Raw genomic sequence first — 22,649 nt, forward strand, 5'->3', positions numbered from 1 at the left:
CAATAAATAATAACAAATATGTGAATAAAAACAATATGAACACAACATTCACAAGGGAAATAAATATTTTCTGACAAGAGTGCTTCAATATCTCAAGAAAAATAAACTCTTCCAAACACCTATATTCATTTAAGCAAAGAGAGAAGATGAGAGAGCAAACAATTACAGCAAAGGGGAAAAAAATGAGATAGCGTGTTAGGAGGTGGAAGGATAAATTGAACGATTAAAAGCTAATTTAAGGTGGTCTATAGGGAATAAGGGTGAACTACCGGCTTCTCTCGCCCATACTGTATGACCTCAACAAGCCTACACACCGTAACACGAGTGAGATGGAGGCACACATGCATACAGTACACAACTACAAACACAGATACATATGCGCACACATGCACACATGGATGCACTCAAACTCCCCAACATAAAATATGACCCACACGGGCAGAGTGTGGTTTAAAAATAGTGGTGGTTACATTAGTGAAGTCCTAGAGTGGTGTTGGTTCAACATAGCAAATGAAAGCTGTAGAAGGCATTATAGAATGGAGGGTGAAAAAAAGGGTGTTAAAGCACAATACTATAGCTGCTGCCATTGCTTATATAAAGTGAAGAGAGCCGAGCACGACGCTGAACTGAGAGGCCTTCCGAGTTCATTCCACCTTTCAAATCCAAAATAACTTCTGCCGGATTTCTAAAAACCCACACTTGAACTAAGCTTAAGTGCGGAGTGTGAGTTTGTTCATAAAAGCGGCAGGAAACACAAAAAAGTATTCTGTACAAATGCAGAGAAGTATTTATGTTTGTGTCTATACCGCACAGACACAAATACTTGGGCAGAATAGTAAATACTAGCACATGGGGGAAAAAAAATTATTCAGGTAAAAATACACAGTCACTCCGCTTTAGCTCTATCTGACAAAACAAAAAAATCAGACAGATCCCAATGCTTCATCACCTGTAGTGCTGCCACGAACTGAATAGTGCTGACGAGTGCCAGAGATTGTCCAGGAGGAAAGTTGAACTTGACTGTGTCCAGGAAGTGTGCATTGTCCATCTGGATATCCACAAACACATACAGCATCTTAATACCTGCTGTGGAGTCTATGGGGACTGCAGAGAGACAAAGACAAAAGAAAGACAGATGAATAATTCACTGTGTTATGTCAGGTAAGCCTGCGGTATATACACTATTGATGCTGCCTCAAACATTAGCGCGCAGCACATGTTCAGCAATACAAGCTATATGGGTGCATGTACATATATATAGCTCGCACTCGGTACCCTTGTGATGTGACTGAAACTCATTTGGCGCGTGTCGCCGGCAAACGCAGAAATTGATGCAAAGACCTCAATTATTTAGGGAAGGAGAGGGACACATGCGATTACTATTAATACCATTAATTTCACAGACCATTTACTACGCATCCGGGCCTAGGAGAGGTACCTAGAGATGTGCTGAGCTAGATGCTGAACAGAGTAGGTCCAAGAAAAGAGGGGGAGAGGGCACGGATAAGAAAGAAGAATCATCATTTACGTTGATCATCATAATTATTCTTCCTCTTGTGTTACAATTAATTTGCAGATCAGGATTGAGGGGACTTTGTTGTTATGATTAAGCAAATCGCCCCATTAGGGTGTAGATTTTTTATGAGCGAGTGCAGCTCACTTGATGGCCTAGATTAAAGCAACATTGAGAGAGAGATGGGGTGAACAAAGCATGACAAAAGAGCAGAGGGGTGAATAGAGAAAGGGGGACCGGGAGAGTCCAAAGTGCAGTAAGATATACATCTTTACAAAGGACTGGAGGCAGATGGGATGGAAACCGGGAATGAGGCAGGAGAAATTCCTATGAAGGTGGGTTGGAAAACACTGGAATTCAATTTGAGGGTTAGGGTGGACGATTTAATAATGTACTGTATAAATTCCAAAAGATAGGGCATGGAAGAAAGGAGTGGAAAAAGTAATGGGATACTGTGTGAATGTGGATGTGTGTTCGAGGGCTGGGGGTGGGTTGTCAATTAACTGGCAGCAGAAGTGATGAATGGGCTCACATCTCAGCAGAGAGGGAAGGGAAGGAGATGGATCGGGATTGAAAGAGGTGGGCTTTGCTGCAGGCCACATGTTGAGTGGGAAACCAAGGAGTTAAATATATCATGAGGCTAAAAAGAATTGGAGCGGTTGAGTAAAATCCAGACTGAGACTTACAGCTGTCTGTTGCTTGTTTATAGCCACTCCCAAAACATAAAGGGCAAAGAAAAGTGACATCGATCCGTGTTCACATTAGCATGGTAGCCCGAGAGCACTTAGACGCTGCAATTAGAGAAACAGTCAATGAGATGGACAGGACTCACTTACTCCATCAGTGTTTTTATTCATCTATGTGTTATAACTATAAGGTCACCCGACACAGCTGCTTATTAGTGCCCCTGTAAACAAATACGCAGAAATATCCATGGTGAGTGGGACTGAGAAAAGGTTTGAATTCATGGTATCCTGGCTTCTTTACAAATGGCTTGGTTAACAAATCAATATGTAGAAATAGCTTTCATTCTAAATTGTGCTTGCAGACAATTTAATAAAAAATACAGTAGACTATTGCAACAAATGCTTGTTTTCATTATCAATTAATCTGCTGATAATTCTCTTGATTAACCGATTGATCTATGAAGAGTCAGAAAATAGTGAAAATGCCTGTTATAATTTCTCAAAGTCAAAGGTAACGTCTTCAGATGTCTGTTGTTTCGTCCGACCAACAGTCCAAAACCAGAGGATATTCAATTTACTATCATTTATGACAAAGAAAAGCATTATATCATCACATTTGAAAAGCTGGAACCAGTAATTTTTAAAAAAAAAATTTCTTAAAAAATAACTAGTTGCCAATTAATTTTCTGTTGATCAACTAATCATTGCAGCACTAAAGGAGTCATTTGGGCCTTTTAATATGTTGTCCTGAATTGATTCCTGTGTGATTTATGGCAGTAAAACCTCAGTCTCAACAGTCAATATAAGAAGTCATGAAAATTTTACTTCATTCTAATGTAACATTTGTAGTAACGCTGAGCTGGCACTTGAGAAACGATAGAGGACAGTGGTAATGGAGGTGTTCAGTGAACAGAAACAAGATGTTACACCCAAAAACTATTGAACTTTTTTATATAGAAACTGGATCATACACAAACTCTGCAGACTATGTATTAGAGTAAGTGATAATGCACACTGAGATGTTCTGATATAAGACATTTATTGTTATTATTATTATTATTATTAATAATATATGATGAGAAAGCAATTAGCAGTGTTTTGTGACAGCACTACCTGTAAAGGAGTGTGACTGTATTTCATTAATGTCACGCTGTACACATTCTGATCTTTTTCATCTTCAAGAGTTTAAATCTGTAGAAATTCAATTTATCAAACAATAAAAATCCAGATTCAGATCCAGATTCATGTGACCGTAATATTAGATGATAAATTATTCTCACATCTGATGGGGGGTTTTACTGGATGGCCAATTCATTTCTTTTAGACAATTAAATATAATGACATCATCATTGAGCTGTAGTGCTATAGATCATTTGATGTGATAAACACCGCTTTGAGCCAGTGAAGCAGTGTCATGACATAATATGTAATTATTTAATTCAGTGCAGCTGTAATTTTATTTGTATATTCTGCATGAGAATTCCAGATATTATGTCTGTTACTGCTCTTTTAGCCAGTTTAGAGGGTTAGGGTTAAATCTGAATAGTATTAACAAATAATAATCTGGTCACAAATATCTAGAGATGGAACTGTCAACTGACCTGTTATTCAAACTCAAATTTCCTGGTCGACACTTGCTGAAACTAAAATTGGTATGTTAGGTAACCTCTGCTCAAAAAAGCACTTCTCAAATGAGTTTTGTCCCCAAATTAGTGAGAATCTGCTTGCGATGTGAAAGAAGGTCCACTAATACTTACAGCCACGGCAGCTGGCCTGGAATTATCTAAGCAAGGCTGCTATGTCTGTGCCAACAGTTTTTTTCTGGTGCAGTTTTTTTTGCTTTCATAAATACAACAACAACAATGCGAACAAACCGAATAAAGTGAAACTTCATTTTGGTTTCTCTAATTTGCTCAGCCTCTTGCCTCAGTCATTCTTTCTTTCTTTTTTGGCTTTTTTTGTCATCTTTTTCCAAAAATCCTGTTATAAAACCGTTTAACCATCAATAATGTTAAAAAAAATTTGGATCCCTCACATCAGCAAATATCATTATAACATTAAAACATGCAAAAACATGGTTTTATGATACTGTCTATATTCTCAGTAGATGGGGGAACTTTATGATGACAAAATACAAGATGACATCAGTATTCAAAAGGAGATTCAGGAGAGAGTATAAAAGGGAAATAAAGGAGAGCAGGAGTGATGGTTTCTCTAAGAGTCAGTCAGAGCAGTGTCTTTACTCTTCCACAGGTGTCTGACATCTTGGCAAACAGTGCAGAGGATGTCCTCATGATTGAATGATGAAGGTCAGGAACAAATACACACTGTCACCTGTACACGCGCATTCTTTGGGAATCTTTAGTTCAGCCAATTTCTTTGAAAATATCTTCCATTAATTAATATCTGATCTAACTTAACGACCCCCAAAGAAGTGATCTTTGGTGCCTTTATTGGGTTCTTCTGCACTTAAATGGAAAATGTGTAGAGATCCTATCTCTTTTGTAAACATACAAGCATGCACTCACATATAATTCCATGTATATCATGTGCACACAAACCATACACGCAAAGACAAACAAGACACGAAAAGAGCATTTCAGTGTATTGAAATTCTGTTGGTCATTTCTGGTATTTGGAATAGGTGAGGTTGTTCTGGCAGGGATATATCAAAACTATCGATTTAGCATTTCCTCCCATGTTCAGCAAGAGACAAACAATGGGGGCGAGGGTGAAGGTCCTAAGGAACTGCTTGAGGTTTTCAAAGGACGGCTCTAATGCATGTTCCCCATTGATCTGCTGGGTAAATGTGATGTCCAGGCTCCAAAGGTCTGATATGCCTTCCATACTAGATCTGGGGCAGGGTGCACTAGTTGCATTTTCCGTTGATCAATAGTCGTGTCTGTTTGTCTGTCTGTCTGTGCTCTGCCTTCATTTTCATGCAGCCCACTCTTAAGTAGGTGGGAGTCCTTGATGCTTGCTCACTTCACGCTTCTGTGAGGCACCATCTGCATGCAGAGAGATGGAGAGACAGACAAACACACATGCACGTGCACACACTCACACACACGCACACACTGGTAAAGAGACTCACTCAGACAACTGTGGCCATAGTGCACCATGAAATCAGCTCCAAGGGCTCGGGCGGTGAAGTCGTCCACACAGCAAGCCCCGTACGTCACGTCCCCCATCACAATGGTATCTGCCTCTGTGAACCTGGGATGCACGCACACACAGACACTAATCAGTGCAGTCACAGAACATATGCACCTCCTGTTGTTCGTTACCATAGCGATCAATACACATAGCATGCCAGGCACGGTGTGATTATGAGAGAGCTGAATAAGATCAATCCCCATTCACTTGCTCCAGATAGAGTACACTATATAGTATGTGACAGAAGTCAATGACTGACTCACAGCGTATCAGGGTGACACACTGCTGTTCTCTCTCCAATGGCTCGAGTGCAGCACAAGCTGACTGGTAGTTAAAGCCCTGCTAGACGAGGGATAATAGGTCATCAGTCAGCCTGACCCAAAGAGCAGGGGAAGAAGAGGAAGGCTAGGACTGGTACAAGTAAGCAGATTAGAGTTTGCAGGGGTCTTGGCCAGTCTATCTACAGCCTGGATTTACAGCACATCTGCCTGGGAAACAGAGGACACAGCCTCAGCGAGAGTTAGTATGTGCAGCATTACAATAAACTATTCAGACTAGATGCTTTATGCCACGAGCAGGTGGTGAGAGTGCAGTGCAGACCGTGTGGGCCTAAGTTCCACTTTGAGACTGTATTAGAAAAAAAAAATCATGGCCATCTTGAGAGAAAAAAAACTACCAAATTACACAAGCATCTGTGGACCTCGATCTGTTAGAATGAATTGCTGATCTTGCTACAGAAAAACAAGCTTTCTTTTATCGCCCTTTATGGGCAAATAAAATTCTAAGTAAACCCATAAAGGCTAAGTAAAATGAATAAAGGCTGAGAGTAACAGGGTGGAAGTGCAAATGAACAGAAGCTCGGGGCCCTGTAGGAGAGGAAAGATGGGTAGACGAGGGGGTGGTTGTAAACGGAGGTTGTTGCCAGGTATTTGTGGCTGTATTCTGACAGATTTAGGCTAGACAGAAGGGGTAGAATAGAGATGAGACGGAGGGCTAAGGGAGAGGAGAAAAGTGATAAACAGACATGGCTGCACACAGAACAGCATCTGTAGCAAGTTACAGACTCTTAGTAATATGTCTCCTGCTGCCCAATCTTTCAAGCCACATCCACTCTGTTTATTCCAGGGTCTCCTCCTCACAAGGGGCTTCAGAGCGAAGTTTCTATTTAGCCTTTCCCCCCCTCATTTTCTCTGATGTAATCTTTGACTTGCACTCTCTCTGGGCTCCTCATCATCGTCTGCTAGTTTTCCCTGTCTCTCTTTCTCTCTCTCTGTCTTTCTCTCTCTCCATTTCCCTTTCCCCTCTCCTCTAATGGCTGCTCTCAAGTGAAGGGCAGCACAGGCCAGCTGAGCCCAGGAAAACATAGACAGAGCAACTCATCTGGTAAATAAATATTTGCCTTTGAAGATTTGAATCAATTACTCCCTCCCCTGTCAAGGTTTTTGGTTTTGTCTGTGTGTTTCTGTTTGTACTGTGTACGCGTGCACATGAAGCTGACAGCAGGACGCCGATTATGGGTTACAAAAAATGATATAATCACACAGGTAGTTTGAGGTTTGTGGACTCCTGCACTAGTTTGCTCATTCACTGCGGACCATTGTTTTTTCATCACAGTCCGCTGACTTTGTTTTGGAGTTGCATAAACGTGCACCAACCTTTCAGCTAAAAATACACGGCCTGCCCACCAGAATATAGAGAGACCATTCCCTGCAATCCACGGCAGACCACGCAGAACAATCTACAATGCAAAACACAGCACTACAGAAGATTATTGTATCTAATCAGCCATCTATCTGCCAGAAATACCATTATCACACTATCTCCATTGGCAGTGCAGTGCATATCTAGTTATTTCCAGAGTGCCTATACTGAAATTGCATGGTAATAAATGCTAAGAATCCGATTAAGAGGCCCATATGAGACATGTGATGCTACTGGGACATGGGCAGAGTAATTACTGGGCCACATATAGTCCCATCCCACTGGGAGAGAGGAAGAGAGGGAGGTAAGAAGACAGAACGAAAGAACGTTAGAGAGGACGATCAAATGAAACGTGTATCAGCGTTAATCAAATCCTTCCCCTTACACACACCATCTAACGCAGAGCATACTGTATGATTGGTGGGTACATATAAAGCATAAATGTACAAATTCAATCCCTCCTCCATTTATTCCTCTTTCCATCTCCTCATCTATTCTTCCTTCCTTCCATTCCTCGTCTCTAACGTCAGCCGCTTTCCAGTTTCCCCTCTGTATATCAGCACTGGTTTTGCCTCATCTCAGTTCAGCCATTCCAACTGAAATGTCATTAAGATCTAATTAAGATGTCAGAGAAGCTTGTGAACTCCGTAACAGCCCTTGTTAATTAGCTCTTTAGCATACGGCTCAATATGTGTGAGAAATTGCTGACTGATTTGAATCTTTGTTATAAAATCCACCGCGCTGGTGTGTGCCACAAACACAAGTCTGGGACCAGACTGGAATATATATATATATGCACACACAAGCGCCAGCATGAGGGCAGACACACGACTGTGGATTTAGTGCAAGCTGATTGTATTACTGTTTATCAACAGGTTAAGTAGCTGATATGTTGTATATAAATAGCATTCCACTCAGCTCCATTATTGTCCTATAGCGTGGTAGGATAGGCATGAAAGCAGATTAATCTTTTTGCTCCTGTCTTCTAGATATGATATCCTTCTCTGACTTTGACTGAAATTTCTTCTGATGCCGGCATAAAACAGGAACTTGTTGGCGCCAGAGCCTCACAGCTCGAAGATGTTGCAGCAGACAAAGAGAATGGGAAAACTTCTCCTGTCTCCGAACCATCCCATTAGCACTGCCATTCTGTCACAGTGGCACTTATCTGTTGATGAAAATAACTACACTGAGTAAAACAGGCTTCCGCCATCTTTGGGTTTCTCGTCTGTTTGGATAACTGTTGATTGAAGGTTTGCTGTGTTTTTCACTCTGACACTCAACTGTGCTTTTGGGCAATCAGCTAGACAAACCGTTGGAGTTTAAAAAGGACTCTTTGTTTGACATCTATATTATCAACATGGTATGGAAAACTACAGCATACTGTGTCAATATTATCTTTGATTTGGCTATGGAATAAGGCAATTATGCACTTTTACTGCACTTTCATTTTTTCAGTTGTGTGTGAGTGTCTGCGGGGACATTCCTGTGAATAATAGATTTTTTTTGTTCAGGGAAAGTGGACTGACTAGACTTCAACAGCAATGCAAACACGTATTACCTGGAAGGTATCAATATCAAACAATGGTTGTAATTTAGAGATTCCCCAAGTAATAAAAATCATGAATAAATGAATGAATTTACTGATGATGTGTTAGTCTACCAACTAAAGTTGCCTCTGCAACACACTGTTGCTGCAAGAAGTAAGATGATCGTCCTCATATACACAAGCCATCCTCTTCAATGTCTGGATTATCTTCTAAATAAGATTGTCATTGCACTCCATGCTAATTTGTTTGAATAGTTAATCAGTCTACCTGTTTGGCTATACTGTATCTACAAAACTCTTCTCAAACTTCACCCCTAAGATTAAATACTGTGTGAATACACAGACTACAAAAGCCATATTCAAAACATTGTGACACAACAATCAAATCAGTATTAAAGTACTAAGTCAAAAATATTGCGATTGTGATGTCATGTTTAGTCTTAGGTTCATGTATGCTTATATTTTCATTTTTCTCTATATTTTCGTTAACTGCCTTGCTCAATGGCACTGCAATAATGATTGTTGGGAGAGGATGAATGTTACTGCTTGATTTCCCGACCACCATATTTTCCTGCTAGTTTGCTAATGTAAAGGAAGCAGCTGTAAAAAATCTCTTATGACTCTGATGATGCTTCACTGTACTCATGTGCAGAATGTAATCAAGCCTATTTAAGAATAAAATGCTTTCAATGAGCTGCATTAGTACTGCTTCTCCTGTTTTTATGCATTTATGAGGCAAGTGTATAGATGGTCAACAAGCCTGAGACAGACCAAAATAAACCTATTCATAAAACCTGGTAACAATTGAACTTTTCACTCATCTGCCATCATCAGGTAGGCTAATCCAATTTGCATGCTTCCTTATTTCCCTACTGATGTGATTTAATTTGTTCAGCAGTAACTTTGCTAACCAAGTGCAAAATAGGTGAGAAAATGATCATGATCCTTTTCAAAGCTTTCAGGTTTTAAAGCTTTGCATCCTTTGGTGTCAACCGTAGCCATCACAGCACTTTTATGTCTTTTTAAATGGTATTTTTCATGGTTTCTAACAAGCGTTGGCATCTAATTGAGTCATTAAATAATATAAAGCTGTGACAGGGAATACCAGCATAGGAAAAACACATTATTTGTCTGTTGAAATGATACAACTGCATAGCTGAACTTAGATCCTCTCACATCAACCACATGTTATTCTGGTAGTTTTGCACTGTTTTCTCACAAAAGAGAGGTCCGGTTTTGATCCTCAGCCAAAGCCCTTTCTATATTAGGTTTACATGTTGTCTCAGTGGGTGTGTGGGTTTCCTCCAGGGACTCTGAGTTTTCTCTCATACTCCAAACACATGCAAATGGTTTTGTGACTCTAAATTGCCTTGTACGATTGTGAATGTGTTGACCCTGATGAATTGGAAATCTATCCTGGCGGTTTCACTGCCTTTCACTCAGTGCATGCTGGGATGGACTCCTGCCTGCCTCAGCTTTCTCTGGAATGTACAATACATAGTGCTACCATGTGTTGCTTCGCATATCAGGCCAGCCTTTTTCATTATCCCAGTTCTGTTATCTACACTAAGACTTAATAACATAAATCTCACTTTATATAGGATTCAATTCTTGATACCTATATGAGAATATCCTGCAAAATACATCTGGATTTTCACATTATAGCTCATCAACAGCTGGTAGTAGGCAACAGGTGACTTTCACATGCAGATATTAGTATTTACAATATATCATCAGTGGAAGTAATTACAGTGAGGTGTCTGCTGATGAAGGTGGCAAACAGGCATATGTTAGATAATTTGCTAACACTAGCTGTACATAAAACACAGGTGCACATTACATCAAACAGTATGGTCTGAGCTTTCACAGGTTTCTTGAACAACAGTAAGTCGCAGTCTTTCATTCCAGGTTAATATTATTTCCAACATTATCCAGCACTCATCTGGCTTGCAATTACAGCATCTTACAATTCAATCTTTCATACATCTTTTGGTATTTATACAAGAATGCCCTATATTGCAAAAAGTTATTTGTAATTAATTTTAAGCCAATACCAATCAGTGCCTAATTTATCAGAGTATATGTTGTTGCATTTTTTTATGGGTCACCCTAACCCAAACTAGTACATATGTCTTTTTATTTTCATTATCTCCATCAGCTGTAAGCCTGGAGGGGATCATGCATTACGTCGTGTGTGTGCATGTGTCCATTTGTGTATCTCACATACTACGGAACCCATCAGCCTAATATTTTTGTGCACATTTCCAGCTGTATGCTCAAGGACATCTTTCGGTTGTAGTGATTCACAATTTTTGAAAAAAATATTTTATAACACTATTGACTGCTCTGTTTTAAACCACCATTGACCGCTAATTTCTCACTCCTCTCAACTGGTAGGGGCTGAAAGTGATCAACAACTGCCTCAGTTTGGAATCTTGTTTCCGCTAGGGACAACCAATCACGCCTTTTTGCCACATTACATCAATCGGTGCCAAATTTTGGTACCTTGAGAGCAGGTTGTGTTGCGAATTCAAATAAATATTGATAATATTCCTTATGCTCCTATGGTAAAGCTTGGACTTTCATCACTTCAGCAGTCCTCACCATTTTACGGTATGTGTTAGAACAGAAAAGGGCATTTCTGGCAATTGGCTAGGCTAAAAACAAGGCTTACCTTGTCTGTTGCAGGCCACATTTTGGCTCATTTTTCCTTTTTCAGGTTGTGACTGCCAGAACTTCCTGTAATTGGTCTGAAAGTCCTAAACATCCAAAAAATGTTTTCACACTAGAAACAAACCGAACCATGGTTCAGTTTGATCTGGACCGAGACCATCTCTTTTTGTTGGACCAAGGTTTGGCTGTTTGGTCCGGACTGTGGTCCGGGGGAAGTTTCACACCTGTAATTTTGGTTCGGATCAAACTGAAAAGTCCGAAAGTCTAGACCGAACAAGGTAGGAGTGAAAGGGCCCTTAGAGCAGGATTTGGGATTTTTTTTAAATATGTCACTATGCAGCATAATATGAACATTCTTTTACCACTGACATTGAGTCCAATTTATTTCCTTATACTTAAAACTTTATTCACTTTATAGACAGCTTCATGTGTTATGTTAGGGAGACCTCAGTGAGCATCACAGCTCATTTTTGGTGGAAGCTGATTGCTACAGCAGGGCAGGAAAATGTGAACTCTTGAGATGGGGAGAATCTGATGTGCCAAACTTATGTGGGCAGAGTTAGATTATTACTTTAGCTGCTCCTCCTGCGCTTATTAATGATATCATGAGGAGAGTCAGAAGTTTCCAAAAGATCTACAGAGCTACTCTGAACCAGTTGGCTGAACTTCAGAGAATTTTGATCCTCTCTGCCAATGCTGGGAACCCATAATAAAACCGATATCTTAATTATGTGTTTTTAACTATGGCATTACTAACGATCCAGTCAAATCCTTATGCTAAGCATCCATGAGGATTCTTACTGCCATGTTCATTTATGTTTAAAATGTTTAGCTGTAAGACGTAACACAATGGGACAGCTGGGGTTACTCAAGCTACCTTTTAGTGTGTTTGTGTGTACAAATTTGTGTAAATGAATGGGGCAGAAAGAAAATAAGGGAGTGCAGTGATTAACAAGGGAAGTAGCTGTTTTTGTGTTTCTTGTGTTTTTAGTTCTTGAGGATTTCATATATTGTCTATGCATTTGTGCATTCATTGTTTCAAATTGATACTGTCTGGTTTGATGTACATTGACTAACCCTGGTAAATATACAGACAGGAAGGATTAAACTAGACTAGACCAGAGGCACTGTTCTTATTCCAAAGGAACAAGGACAGTCTTACTGTCTCCTGTCAGTCTAAGAAGAAGGCTGCAGTACACTCTACAATAGGTTGTTTGTCTATATGACTGTGCTGCCAGTGAAACTTTTACATTTGAAGTCTAATAATAGCAGAGGTAGCAGACTGGTCTCATAGGAAACAAAGTGACAAGCGGGTCAGCAAGGTGGCTACAGGTGCAGCAGCGCTGCTCTTGCACAGTTGCCACTGATACACTGTGGGCAGACAGCTCAAATGAGCATATGTGGTGCGATTGCATACCAAGTTAAACCATGCACACACACAGACACACAAACACATACACAAGGACACAAGATCACCATTCCCTGTACACAATATATGTCTGTGGAATATTTCCTACATCTAGTGAAGGCTCATCTTTTATTCCATTACATTTCAGACATCAGCCCCTATCAGCCCATCATGTGTCTGTGAGTGGGCTTTGTCACAGGGCAGAACAGATTTGTCCAGGAAGAGAGGATTCTCCCATAGTAGCAGGGTAGCTCAGTTGAGATGAACCATTGTTATTACCGTACTTAAATGAGTTTAGTTTAGGTAGATGAGAGGAAAAAAAAAAATCAGAAAGAGAAGAGCACAATTTAAGTTTGGTGAACGAGCAAATGTAAGGATTGGGAGATGATACAGAGGGGAAAACAGACAGAACAGGAGAGCTTCAGGTGTGTTTCTTACATAAATAAGACTAGAAGAGAAAAAGAAGGAAAGGGGCAGACAGAGAGGGAGAAAGGGAGAGAGGGGTGAGGATGACAACGAGGAGAGGACAGCCTACGTGAGACAGATGAGCTGTTTGCTGCTGGGTTTGTAATATTAGCAAATCTGATATCTATAATCTGCTTTCCGCGCACATAACATAGAAAATATCCTGACAAAATACCCCCCCTCCAAAAATAAATTTGGCAAGGGGCACTGGGCAGGAGGATTAAATGATCTCCACTCCTTCTCATGTTGTATATATATCTTCCACTCGGTGTATCTCCCTGACTATTTCACATCACTTCGTTGTCATATTGACACAGGAATCCTGGGCTGCCCGTCTTCCACTGTGAACATTTGGAGACAAAAACCCCTGTAAAATATGACAGTCTAACTGCAGTCACTGAACATCTGCCAAGAATGAGTAAACAGAGAGACGTGAGGCAGCGAGTACGGGATGATGCTTAGACAGATGTTTTCAGTAATACCATTAGATAATCCTTTAACTCCCCAAAAAACAAGATCATTACTGCTATTTCTGTGAGTGTATCTCATCTATTTGTCATGGCATTTATTCAAAAGCCCATTATAGAAAAGCCTACAGCTTTATCAAGATAGAGCCCCAAACTGCACAGCATAGCAGAGGATGCGTAAAAGAGCCGCAATCCAATTTACTAAACAAAACAAAATGGTGATATGGCAACAGTTATTACAAGTGACTGATATTGTGCTGATATTGCACTTGGAGGTGAAAACTAAGGGCTAGGCCCACAACCAGGAACAGATCTAATCTCTACGGATCTCAAAAAATAATAATAATAATACAGAACTAAATCTACTTTGGCACAGTGGTTATCAGATCTGTAAGGGTGTAAAGACAGGCATCACGATAAGGGACCAAAGGGGACGGATCATGGGGGTAATAAGAGCTTTTCTGCCACAATAAAGACCAGAACACTTAAGTTTCCTTGAAGCTGCTGCTGCTGCTGCTGCTGGGGTAAACCATGTATTCACTATTTATTCACTTCTTGTTCAGCCTTAGATAAATTAATTATACCATAAGGGGTCATGGAAAGCTCACGTGAATTCTAGTTCAAGTTTAACTTTATTTTCATGTTTATTAAAAATACAATGAAATACTTGTGCCCTGGCTCTCTGCCTCAACACCAAGGACACACCATCCCGAAAACAACAACAAAAAAATACTATAGACCTACATAGACTATGCACACAGTGCATTCATACGTGTTCATTGTAAACACAATATACAGTACACAATAACATTGCAACAACAATGTGAGGTGCACATGGGTGTCTCAGTTGTTTAGCAACCTGACTGCCTGTGGAAAGAAGCCGTTAATACTATTCTTAGGGACTACATTAAGCTAGCTAATGAAAACTAGGTCTTATGTAGCATACTATGTCTCTACATCATCAGATATTCATGACTAAATAAGCAACAATCTGAGTGTGATTTAGGACAAAAAACATCCTTAGTTATTATTTTTTAGAGTAGCTGTAATTAATCTTTTTTATAATGAATCATGTGTAAAGTAAAAGGGGACACTCATACTGATGAACCCACAGAGAATTATCCCCTGACTCAGCAGTACCCGGAGGTGTTTTGAATCTCTTAGCTCATTGTTTTGGTTTTTACGGCTCATAACGTTACTGTTTTGGTTCACTCTCATGGCTCTCATTATGTTGTTTTTGGCCACAGCAGCATGGCTTTATGGATGGCAATGTCAGTCTGTTAGTTGGTCCATCAATTTGGTCCAGATGGAAAGACAATCTCAACAACTACTGGATGGATTGTCATGAAATTTTGTACAGACATTCAGGGTGGCCAGAAGATTAATCTTACGTTGTCTGTCTTCATCAAGACAGCGGTTGATCAGATTTGACTGACACTGCTGGCAACATTAGGGGAAAATCCCACAATTGTCATCAGATTTTGCATCAAATGTTGCAAAACTCTGGTTTTAGGAAGCATGTGAGGTCAACCTTTTCCAACTAGGCTTCATCGATCTCAAACTAGTGAGAAAAGCAAAGACAAAAAAAACATTACATAAATCTCATGTGAAATTACATCAACTCTTTGGCAGAAACTCTAACTTTGGCATGAATTGTACATTGGACCTCATCACTAATAGCATGACGCTGACTGAGAAAATTGGTGTTGAGAGCCTTTAAATTTTTCCAGGTACGATTAAAAAAAAAATGAGCCAGAAGTAAAAATTTACATGCTGCCTGCACATTCCGGTTTGGACAACAATATTAATCAAACACAGTACTTTGCCGCCTTTCTAGCCACAATCCTCGACATAAAAGTCAACTCTGAAAAATAACGATAATAAAAACCTTTTCTTGTAGCGATTGATGAGGTCACATCTATCTAATCCGTCTTTCATTCACCCCTAAGGCTTCTCTCCATCATCTGTCATTTGGCGCCCTCCAGTCATTTCACAGTCCCTCTCCTCTCTCTTTATTTTCTCAAGCTTTTTGACTCCTTTTCTCTCGTCTTATGCTCCTTGTCATAATTTCTCTGAGCTGCTGTCTATCATTACATTTATCACTTAATTTTTGGGAACGCCCACTCATTAGGATTTCTCTCAATGCTTGATGAATCTAGGTGAGTCCCCTTGATTGAGTTGTCCTTTATTTATCCTCTAACGAAAAAGGACATCTCTGTGCTGCTGTTCTCTCTCCGTTTCTCTTAACAGGAGTATACAGCATCTACGTATAGCTACAGTAATCCACTGTAGAAAATGATTAACAAAATGAGAAAATAAGATAATTATGACTTAAAAGACATGTTCGTATTTTCAAAATAGGATTAGAAAAGTGTTGACCTATCTCTAGTCATAGGCTGAGCTGTGTTCACAATCCACAATGTTGTTTCACAAAAGACAGTGAAACACAAATTGCAGTTCTCGATCCTATAAAACAGAAACACAAAAACACAAATTACCCTTTCATATGTTTTTTTTTTTGTTGTTTTTGTTCTTTCCAATTTGCGTATTGTGGAACCCCAATTTGTGTCCTTCAACTGCCACAGCAATGTCAGTGGAATTACTGTGAAAGGACATTTTAAAAGCATATGTAATATTCATCCAATACGTTCTTTCCTTGCATAATATTACACGGCTTTCTGTGAGTGCAATTACATGGACATGTGCCTGGGACTGTGCCATCCAAAATCAGAGTGATTATGGCAGGTTGAGTGGTGGTATTGGAGAAAGAACAGAGGGGAAAAGGGGGGCTGTAACCTTCAGTATTAAGCATTGCTTATCTCTTCTACACACTGCTGAGAAGAGGGAAAATGTGTTTGTATCAGTGCTTCATAAATAAGAAGTATCCAGCCTGAGATAACACCGGTGGTCTCTTCAGCAGTGGAATGAGCAACTACTGCTTCACCCATGTGTTCTCATTACCATCCACATTTTTCCTTTAGAAGTCAAAGGCCAGGCATTAAGATGATTAATGCAGATAAACACACAAGACCTCCATCTGGCTTTCCAAGTCTTGTCCAAGTTGCAGCCAAAGTGACAGTTTTTTTCTTACTGTATCTCTAAAGGGAATCAATTGTACTTTCACGTCAGCTCAGGCAATTTCCAAGGTGCTATCTGTCAAGATATCATATTACACAGTGTCAGCAGCTATCAGGATTTCCAGTCTGCCTGGATATGATGTCCCCCTAGATGAGATGTGATTAAGATTAGCAAAGACAGAACCGATAGGTACCTTGGTGGTCCTCCAGGCCTTTGTCTGTGACATGCTGTGGGACAAAGGTGTGGCTGATTCACTTTACACTCTCCTGTATCACTACCTGACACTACAATCTAATTCACCTGAGAAAGCACTAGTGTATCGTCATTGCCAGGGGGTCACCAGTAACTGCTCTGACAAAACTACCTGGGGTAGTTATGATTGTAGCCCGACTGATACAGGATTTTTGAGGCTGACAGAGAGATTCATATTTAAGATTTTATAAAACACAACCAACCTAACCCATAACATAAAATAGCATTTTTGATAAGGTTCCCTTAAATTTGTTTTTTTAATACTTCCGACGAAGAAGCATACTGAACAGGATGTTTTACAGCTGAAAAATAAACTTGTCAGTATTCTCTGGTGGTCAAACTATAGAATTGTGATACTGTTTCAAAACATATCTTTGGCATTTATGTGATTCAATTTCCTGTCACTTCTCGGCCGACATATACACTGATACAGATAGATCTCTAATGAGCCAATATGGGCTTGGCCAATTTATCGGTCGTGCTCTAGTTAGGATGACAGTCTTGAGTTTCATTCTTGAATATTTGCCTTCTCTTTTCCTGCTCCTGACTTATATATCACATTTAAAAGGAGGAGGATGAGCGGAGGATCAAATATGTAAGTCAGAGGGAAATATATCTCAACAAAGTGCTCAACTCCAAATACAAATTTGGCAAGTGGAGCTGGGCAGGTATTAAATGTTTCTCTTTCTCTCTCAATTTAACTTACATTTCATGTCTCCGTTTCCATCTGTATAGACGGTAAGAGACAACACATAGAAACAGGAAACATGACTGACAGTGACAAGTCTTTACAGGGTTGGAGGGTGGTCGCTGATGAGATGTTGAATTCAACATAAGCTTCAGGTAGGCAGTAAGCGTGCGCCTGGTAGAAGAGCTAATTAGACAGCCCATGGCTGTATGGTTGAGCTGGAAGCCCATATATGAGGATCTCATATAGCCGAATTAAGAGACAGCACAGACACATAACCCTGCAGCAAAGTGCTCATATGCACGAAACACTCACATAGGCTTATACATACATGCTGGCTCATAGATATTCACTCACACTCAGATCTGTTGCTACAGCTCAGCTGTGCTGTGGGCGCTGTGAAGACTGTGACGATGTAAGGGCAAGGAGGCGTTGCAGGTTCCTACAAGGCTTCTTCCTAATGGTAGAGTTGACATTTACCCTGGGAAGCTGTGGCTGCTGCTCCCACAGAAATGATTCAACCTGCCGTGAAGAATATAGAGAAATCTATTCTGATGGATGAGACGACTGCGGTGCCGGTGACGGACCCGGAGATGTCTGGGGGCCATGTGTGCATTCTGTACCTTAATTTACCAACACACTGCATCTGACATGCCTGTTACTTGAGTCACCCAGGGTCTATGTTGACAGTTATCTAGAATAGTACATGATGGAGCGAGACAGAAAACAGGTACAGCAGGTCAATGGGATCGTTAAATGAGCATCTTCCATCACAGGTTTTGTTGAATCATACATATGAGCACACGACTCCTCCAGAAGGCTCGACAATGAGCATTTCAGAACCAACTGCCTCCACACCAGCTCTCGTCACCGATAAGACCTGACTGAATCCTGCTCTTGTTCTGACAGTCATGTTATTGCTGGTCACACATTTTTTCCAGACATTCATCCTTTTTTTTTTTTTTTACCTTTATACTTTTTTTTTTACTTTTTCAAAAGGTCCACAGAGTGTTAAAAACCTGCATCACAGAAAGTCTGCCAGTCCTGATAAACTGCAAAAACCTTGATAAAGCTTGTTAAAACACTGTAGTCATAAACAAAGTCTTGCACATTTGAAAATCTACCTTTATGATCTCTTTTAAGAAATAAAACAAGTAATTATTGACATAACCTGAAAATGTCCTTGCTAAGCTAATTTAAAACCACCAAGGATTTGACTGAAGAAAGGCATTTAAGAAGGTTTATCGTCTAATCATCGTTCAAGGCAGTTGACAAAGACTATGCAAATATAAATGAAAGACATTTAAGCATACAACAACAACTAAACAGAATGTAGACTGGAGCTGGTGTCTGGTTTCAGACATTGTAATGGATGGCTACCATTTGTTTAGACTTGTCAAGCTAAGACTAAAGCTGGAGTGTTCTTTCACAAAGAAGTTTTTTTTTTTTAGCCTAAGGAAGTGTTTTTGCCACAATTTACTATTATGGTGATTTGGTGTGACTCCATCAGCTCAGTGTCTTTGGATGTTAGACACCATTTATTATGGTGTTTTCAGACTGCTACAAATAGCAAATCCCTGACTCATCCCTGTATATTGAATGCTGTGGCTGAATGGCCATCTCTGTCAATGGCTATCTCTGTCAATACAGCTTAGTCACTGGTGTATCTTTACATATATATAAGGCCATTTTTAGGAAAGCTTCCTTCCTACTCTTGCTTCTATATTAATCAGAAATGTGGGCCTCATTATATTTTATTTTGAAGACCTATGATATTTTTTGTCTGTTATTTTGCAGAAAGACTTGAAATTAAAAGGAATTGGTAACTGGTGAAAGGGTTTAGGGTAAAATATTCTGGTGACTGTCAATGCTTTCAGTAAGATATTACTCATACTTTTTAATGGACCAATCTCTACTTGTCTGTGACCTGCTAGCCTCCTCTCATTCCTACTTCACTACTTTTTAGTACATGATGTTTTATTATATTCATTATATTGAATGCTTTTTTGAGGTTCTGACCTGTCTATGACACTCAGCGCCACTATCATCTTGACGAGGTCTCAATTGACATTCTAAACATAAAAGCTATATAAAATAAATACAAAAACACCATGAAGTGACACCTATGACACTCTAAATGTATCATCCAGTCATTTTAGATATCACCCTAATCTTTAATGTTATACTAGTGCAACACTTGAGCTGTCTGATCTGAAGTAACCGACCAAACAGCCCTTAATCACATTGGTTATCGATCTAAAAGTAGTTAAAATATATATATAAAAAAAAAAAATTATGTTTGTTGTTCCCTTTATTTGGTTTTAATCCTTAATAATTGTCACTATGGTTGTGCAGTCATTCTGTATTTTTTCAAATCATCAAATGAATTCAATAATCACCACAGATGTGTCAATTATGGTAATTTAGTACTTTGGTGTAAAGGCTCTATTCCCTGAGAAACACCACCAGTAACAGTAGAAATAGAGTGAATGTAGCCACATTTAACACATGTTGTTATCCGTACATATATGACAATAATGAAAATATATTAGACAGCATTTCCCAATTTTAATTCATTTTAGGCCAGAAAGTGCAACCTTCTCTAAAACTACCAATTAACTGCCAGTTAGATAATCTCTGAAGGTGCTAATTCATGTACTTTTTTGTATAAATTTCATCTGTGCTTCGTTAACTGCAGTGCAAGTTTTGTTTTATAATAAAACGTCTATTCAATCCACTTTAATTCACCAATACTGCAATTCAGGGAGTCCTGTATACATATATTAAGAACAAACAATTAGACAGTTATAACATGTATACTGTCTGTTACTGTATGATCTATGATGAATCAAGAATCAGTCACTCCTTTCAGTCAGAGGAAAGAATGTTTCATTTTTCACTATTGTCTTTTGCTTCAATACCAGGAGCTCTTTGGCATTGTGTGCTCAGTGAATTTGTCATTCAACCACCAAACATCAGAGAACAAGAGCTCGGATTAGGTTACAGGCCAGCATCTCCATGCAGAGGCCCTGGGTTTCTGTGCCAGGAAAACAGTGAAAGAACATTAAATGCTAGTGCTGTCCTCAGGATTAGGACATTCAGGCAGCTTCACACACCCTGCTCTCTGCTACTCGCATTGTATTGCTCCATTGTCACAAAAACAGCAGCAGCAGCAGCAGCAGTTGTAAATACTGAAATAAATTCATGAAAGTATTTCGGTAACACTTGCTATGATGCCCATGTCTATAATGCATTGTTAACATACTTATGTGTTAAAATCTGCTTATAGCATCGCATAATTATAATTATAAACACTCATAAATATCCATAATGCTTTATAACAATAATCATAACACATAAAGAATTTCATAATGACTTGTAAAGGTCAAGTGTCATAATACTTAATAATTGCTGACATTTTTTGCAAGGATCATAGAGTATCATAATTTTCATAATGCATTATAATCACTTACAAAGTTTTTTTAAGGAGTCACTTTTGTTGATTAAACATTTACATAAAAGTAAAATATACAGCTGCAGGTAAAGTAGAAATTGTTTCAGGAATTATATATAATTTGAGTCAATTTAGTGTTTGGAGTGAGTTTTTTGGGTAACGAAACATTAATGAAATGTAAATGTCCATCATTCAGTTGTTTTAAATTGGAGTACCTTACCAGTGCTCAGTTTATTGTATATTACGACCTGTTATATACAGCTACAGGTAAAGTAGTAGTAGTCATTGTCTATTATGACCTGTTAAACAAATAAATTAATTTTACAACATTTTGTGTTGTTCTTGCATAGATTTAATGATATTTTTTTCACTTTACTTAAAGCAAACAATGACCACTTAGAGTAACTTATAATCACATTATAATGCATTATAACAGTGATTATAATGCATTATAAAACCATTATTATGTATTGCAACTACGAGAATTATATTACACTATGATCCTTGCAAAAACATTGTCAGTGAGTGACCAGCAATTATTAAGTATTATGACACCTGACCTTATAAGTCATTATAAAATGCTTTATAATGTGTTATGATTATTGTTATAAAGCTAATGAATATTTACAGGTACTATAACTATAGAGTGCTACAAGGAGATTATATCACATTATAAGTTTGTTTATAATGCATTATAGACATAGGCGTCATAGAAAGTGTTACCAGTATTTCTTAAAGCTAAAACAAGAAAGCTGGAATACCATCAAAAACAATAAAACATATGGTACAGTGACAGCTAGGGGTGCAATGGATAGCGAACTCACTGTTCAGATCGTATCACGGTTTTGAGTAATGGACCGGATCATTTTTCAGATCAGCAAAAAAAAAAAAGGAGACAAATATAACTATGCTTTCCATTTATTCTGTAACACTTAAAGCAAGGAATTTTTGCTTAGATGAAAACAATATTCCAGATGTCCAATGTTTGAATAAAATCTTAAAATATATAAAATATTCAATACTCCATTGTTATATTAAATTGCATTATGAGGCACTATATCTTCTTCTTTTAAACATGCTAGTGAATGAAACAATATCATACCATATATACCATATCACCAAAACTTGAGGATAACTTACAAACATGAACACACGTCTTGTCCTGCAGCTTAGCTTGTTGAACGAGCCACCAATCAAACATTCGGTTAGTAGCTAGATGGCTGATTAGCTGCTCAGCTGCAGCACATTACACAGTGTGTAAACATACATGCAGATGTCACTTCAGACCCGTCAGATGCTGGTTTGGTCAATGTCTGTCTGTCCATGACTTGTACTTAAAGCCGTTTGTTTACTTTGTCTCCAAGGAGACATTAAATTATGCAGTTATCTGCGGTTCACATGCGTGCTGAACCATGGGGGGCGATCCGTACAGATCAGGGATCAACTACGTTCCTTTACACCATTAGTGACAGCACATACATCATTGCTTACCTTTATCAATTATTTCCTTTATTCTGAAAGCTTTTTCTCTTTTGTTTACATGTGAAAGCGGAATTCAT

At 39.0% G+C, this 22,649-nt stretch overlaps 1 protein-coding gene across 1 annotated transcript in view; it reads right to left on the minus strand.

Annotated features, from left to right (window-relative positions):
- Nucleotides 1-22,649, minus strand: part of dph1 (diphthamide biosynthesis 1) — a 61,490-nt gene that overhangs the window by 18,514 nt on the left and 20,327 nt on the right. Inside the window, exons 4-5 of the mRNA XM_042414295.1 lie at nt 5,294-5,415; nt 950-1,104 (exon numbers count right to left, since the gene is read on the minus strand). Coding sequence (XP_042270229.1) covers nt 950-1,104; nt 5,294-5,415 — 277 coding nt within the window. The remainder of the gene's footprint in view (nt 1-949; nt 1,105-5,293; nt 5,416-22,649) is intronic.

Source organism: Thunnus maccoyii, chromosome 6, assembly GCF_910596095.1.
Source record: "Thunnus maccoyii chromosome 6, fThuMac1.1, whole genome shotgun sequence".
NCBI lineage: Eukaryota > Metazoa > Chordata > Actinopteri > Scombriformes > Scombridae > Thunnus > Thunnus maccoyii.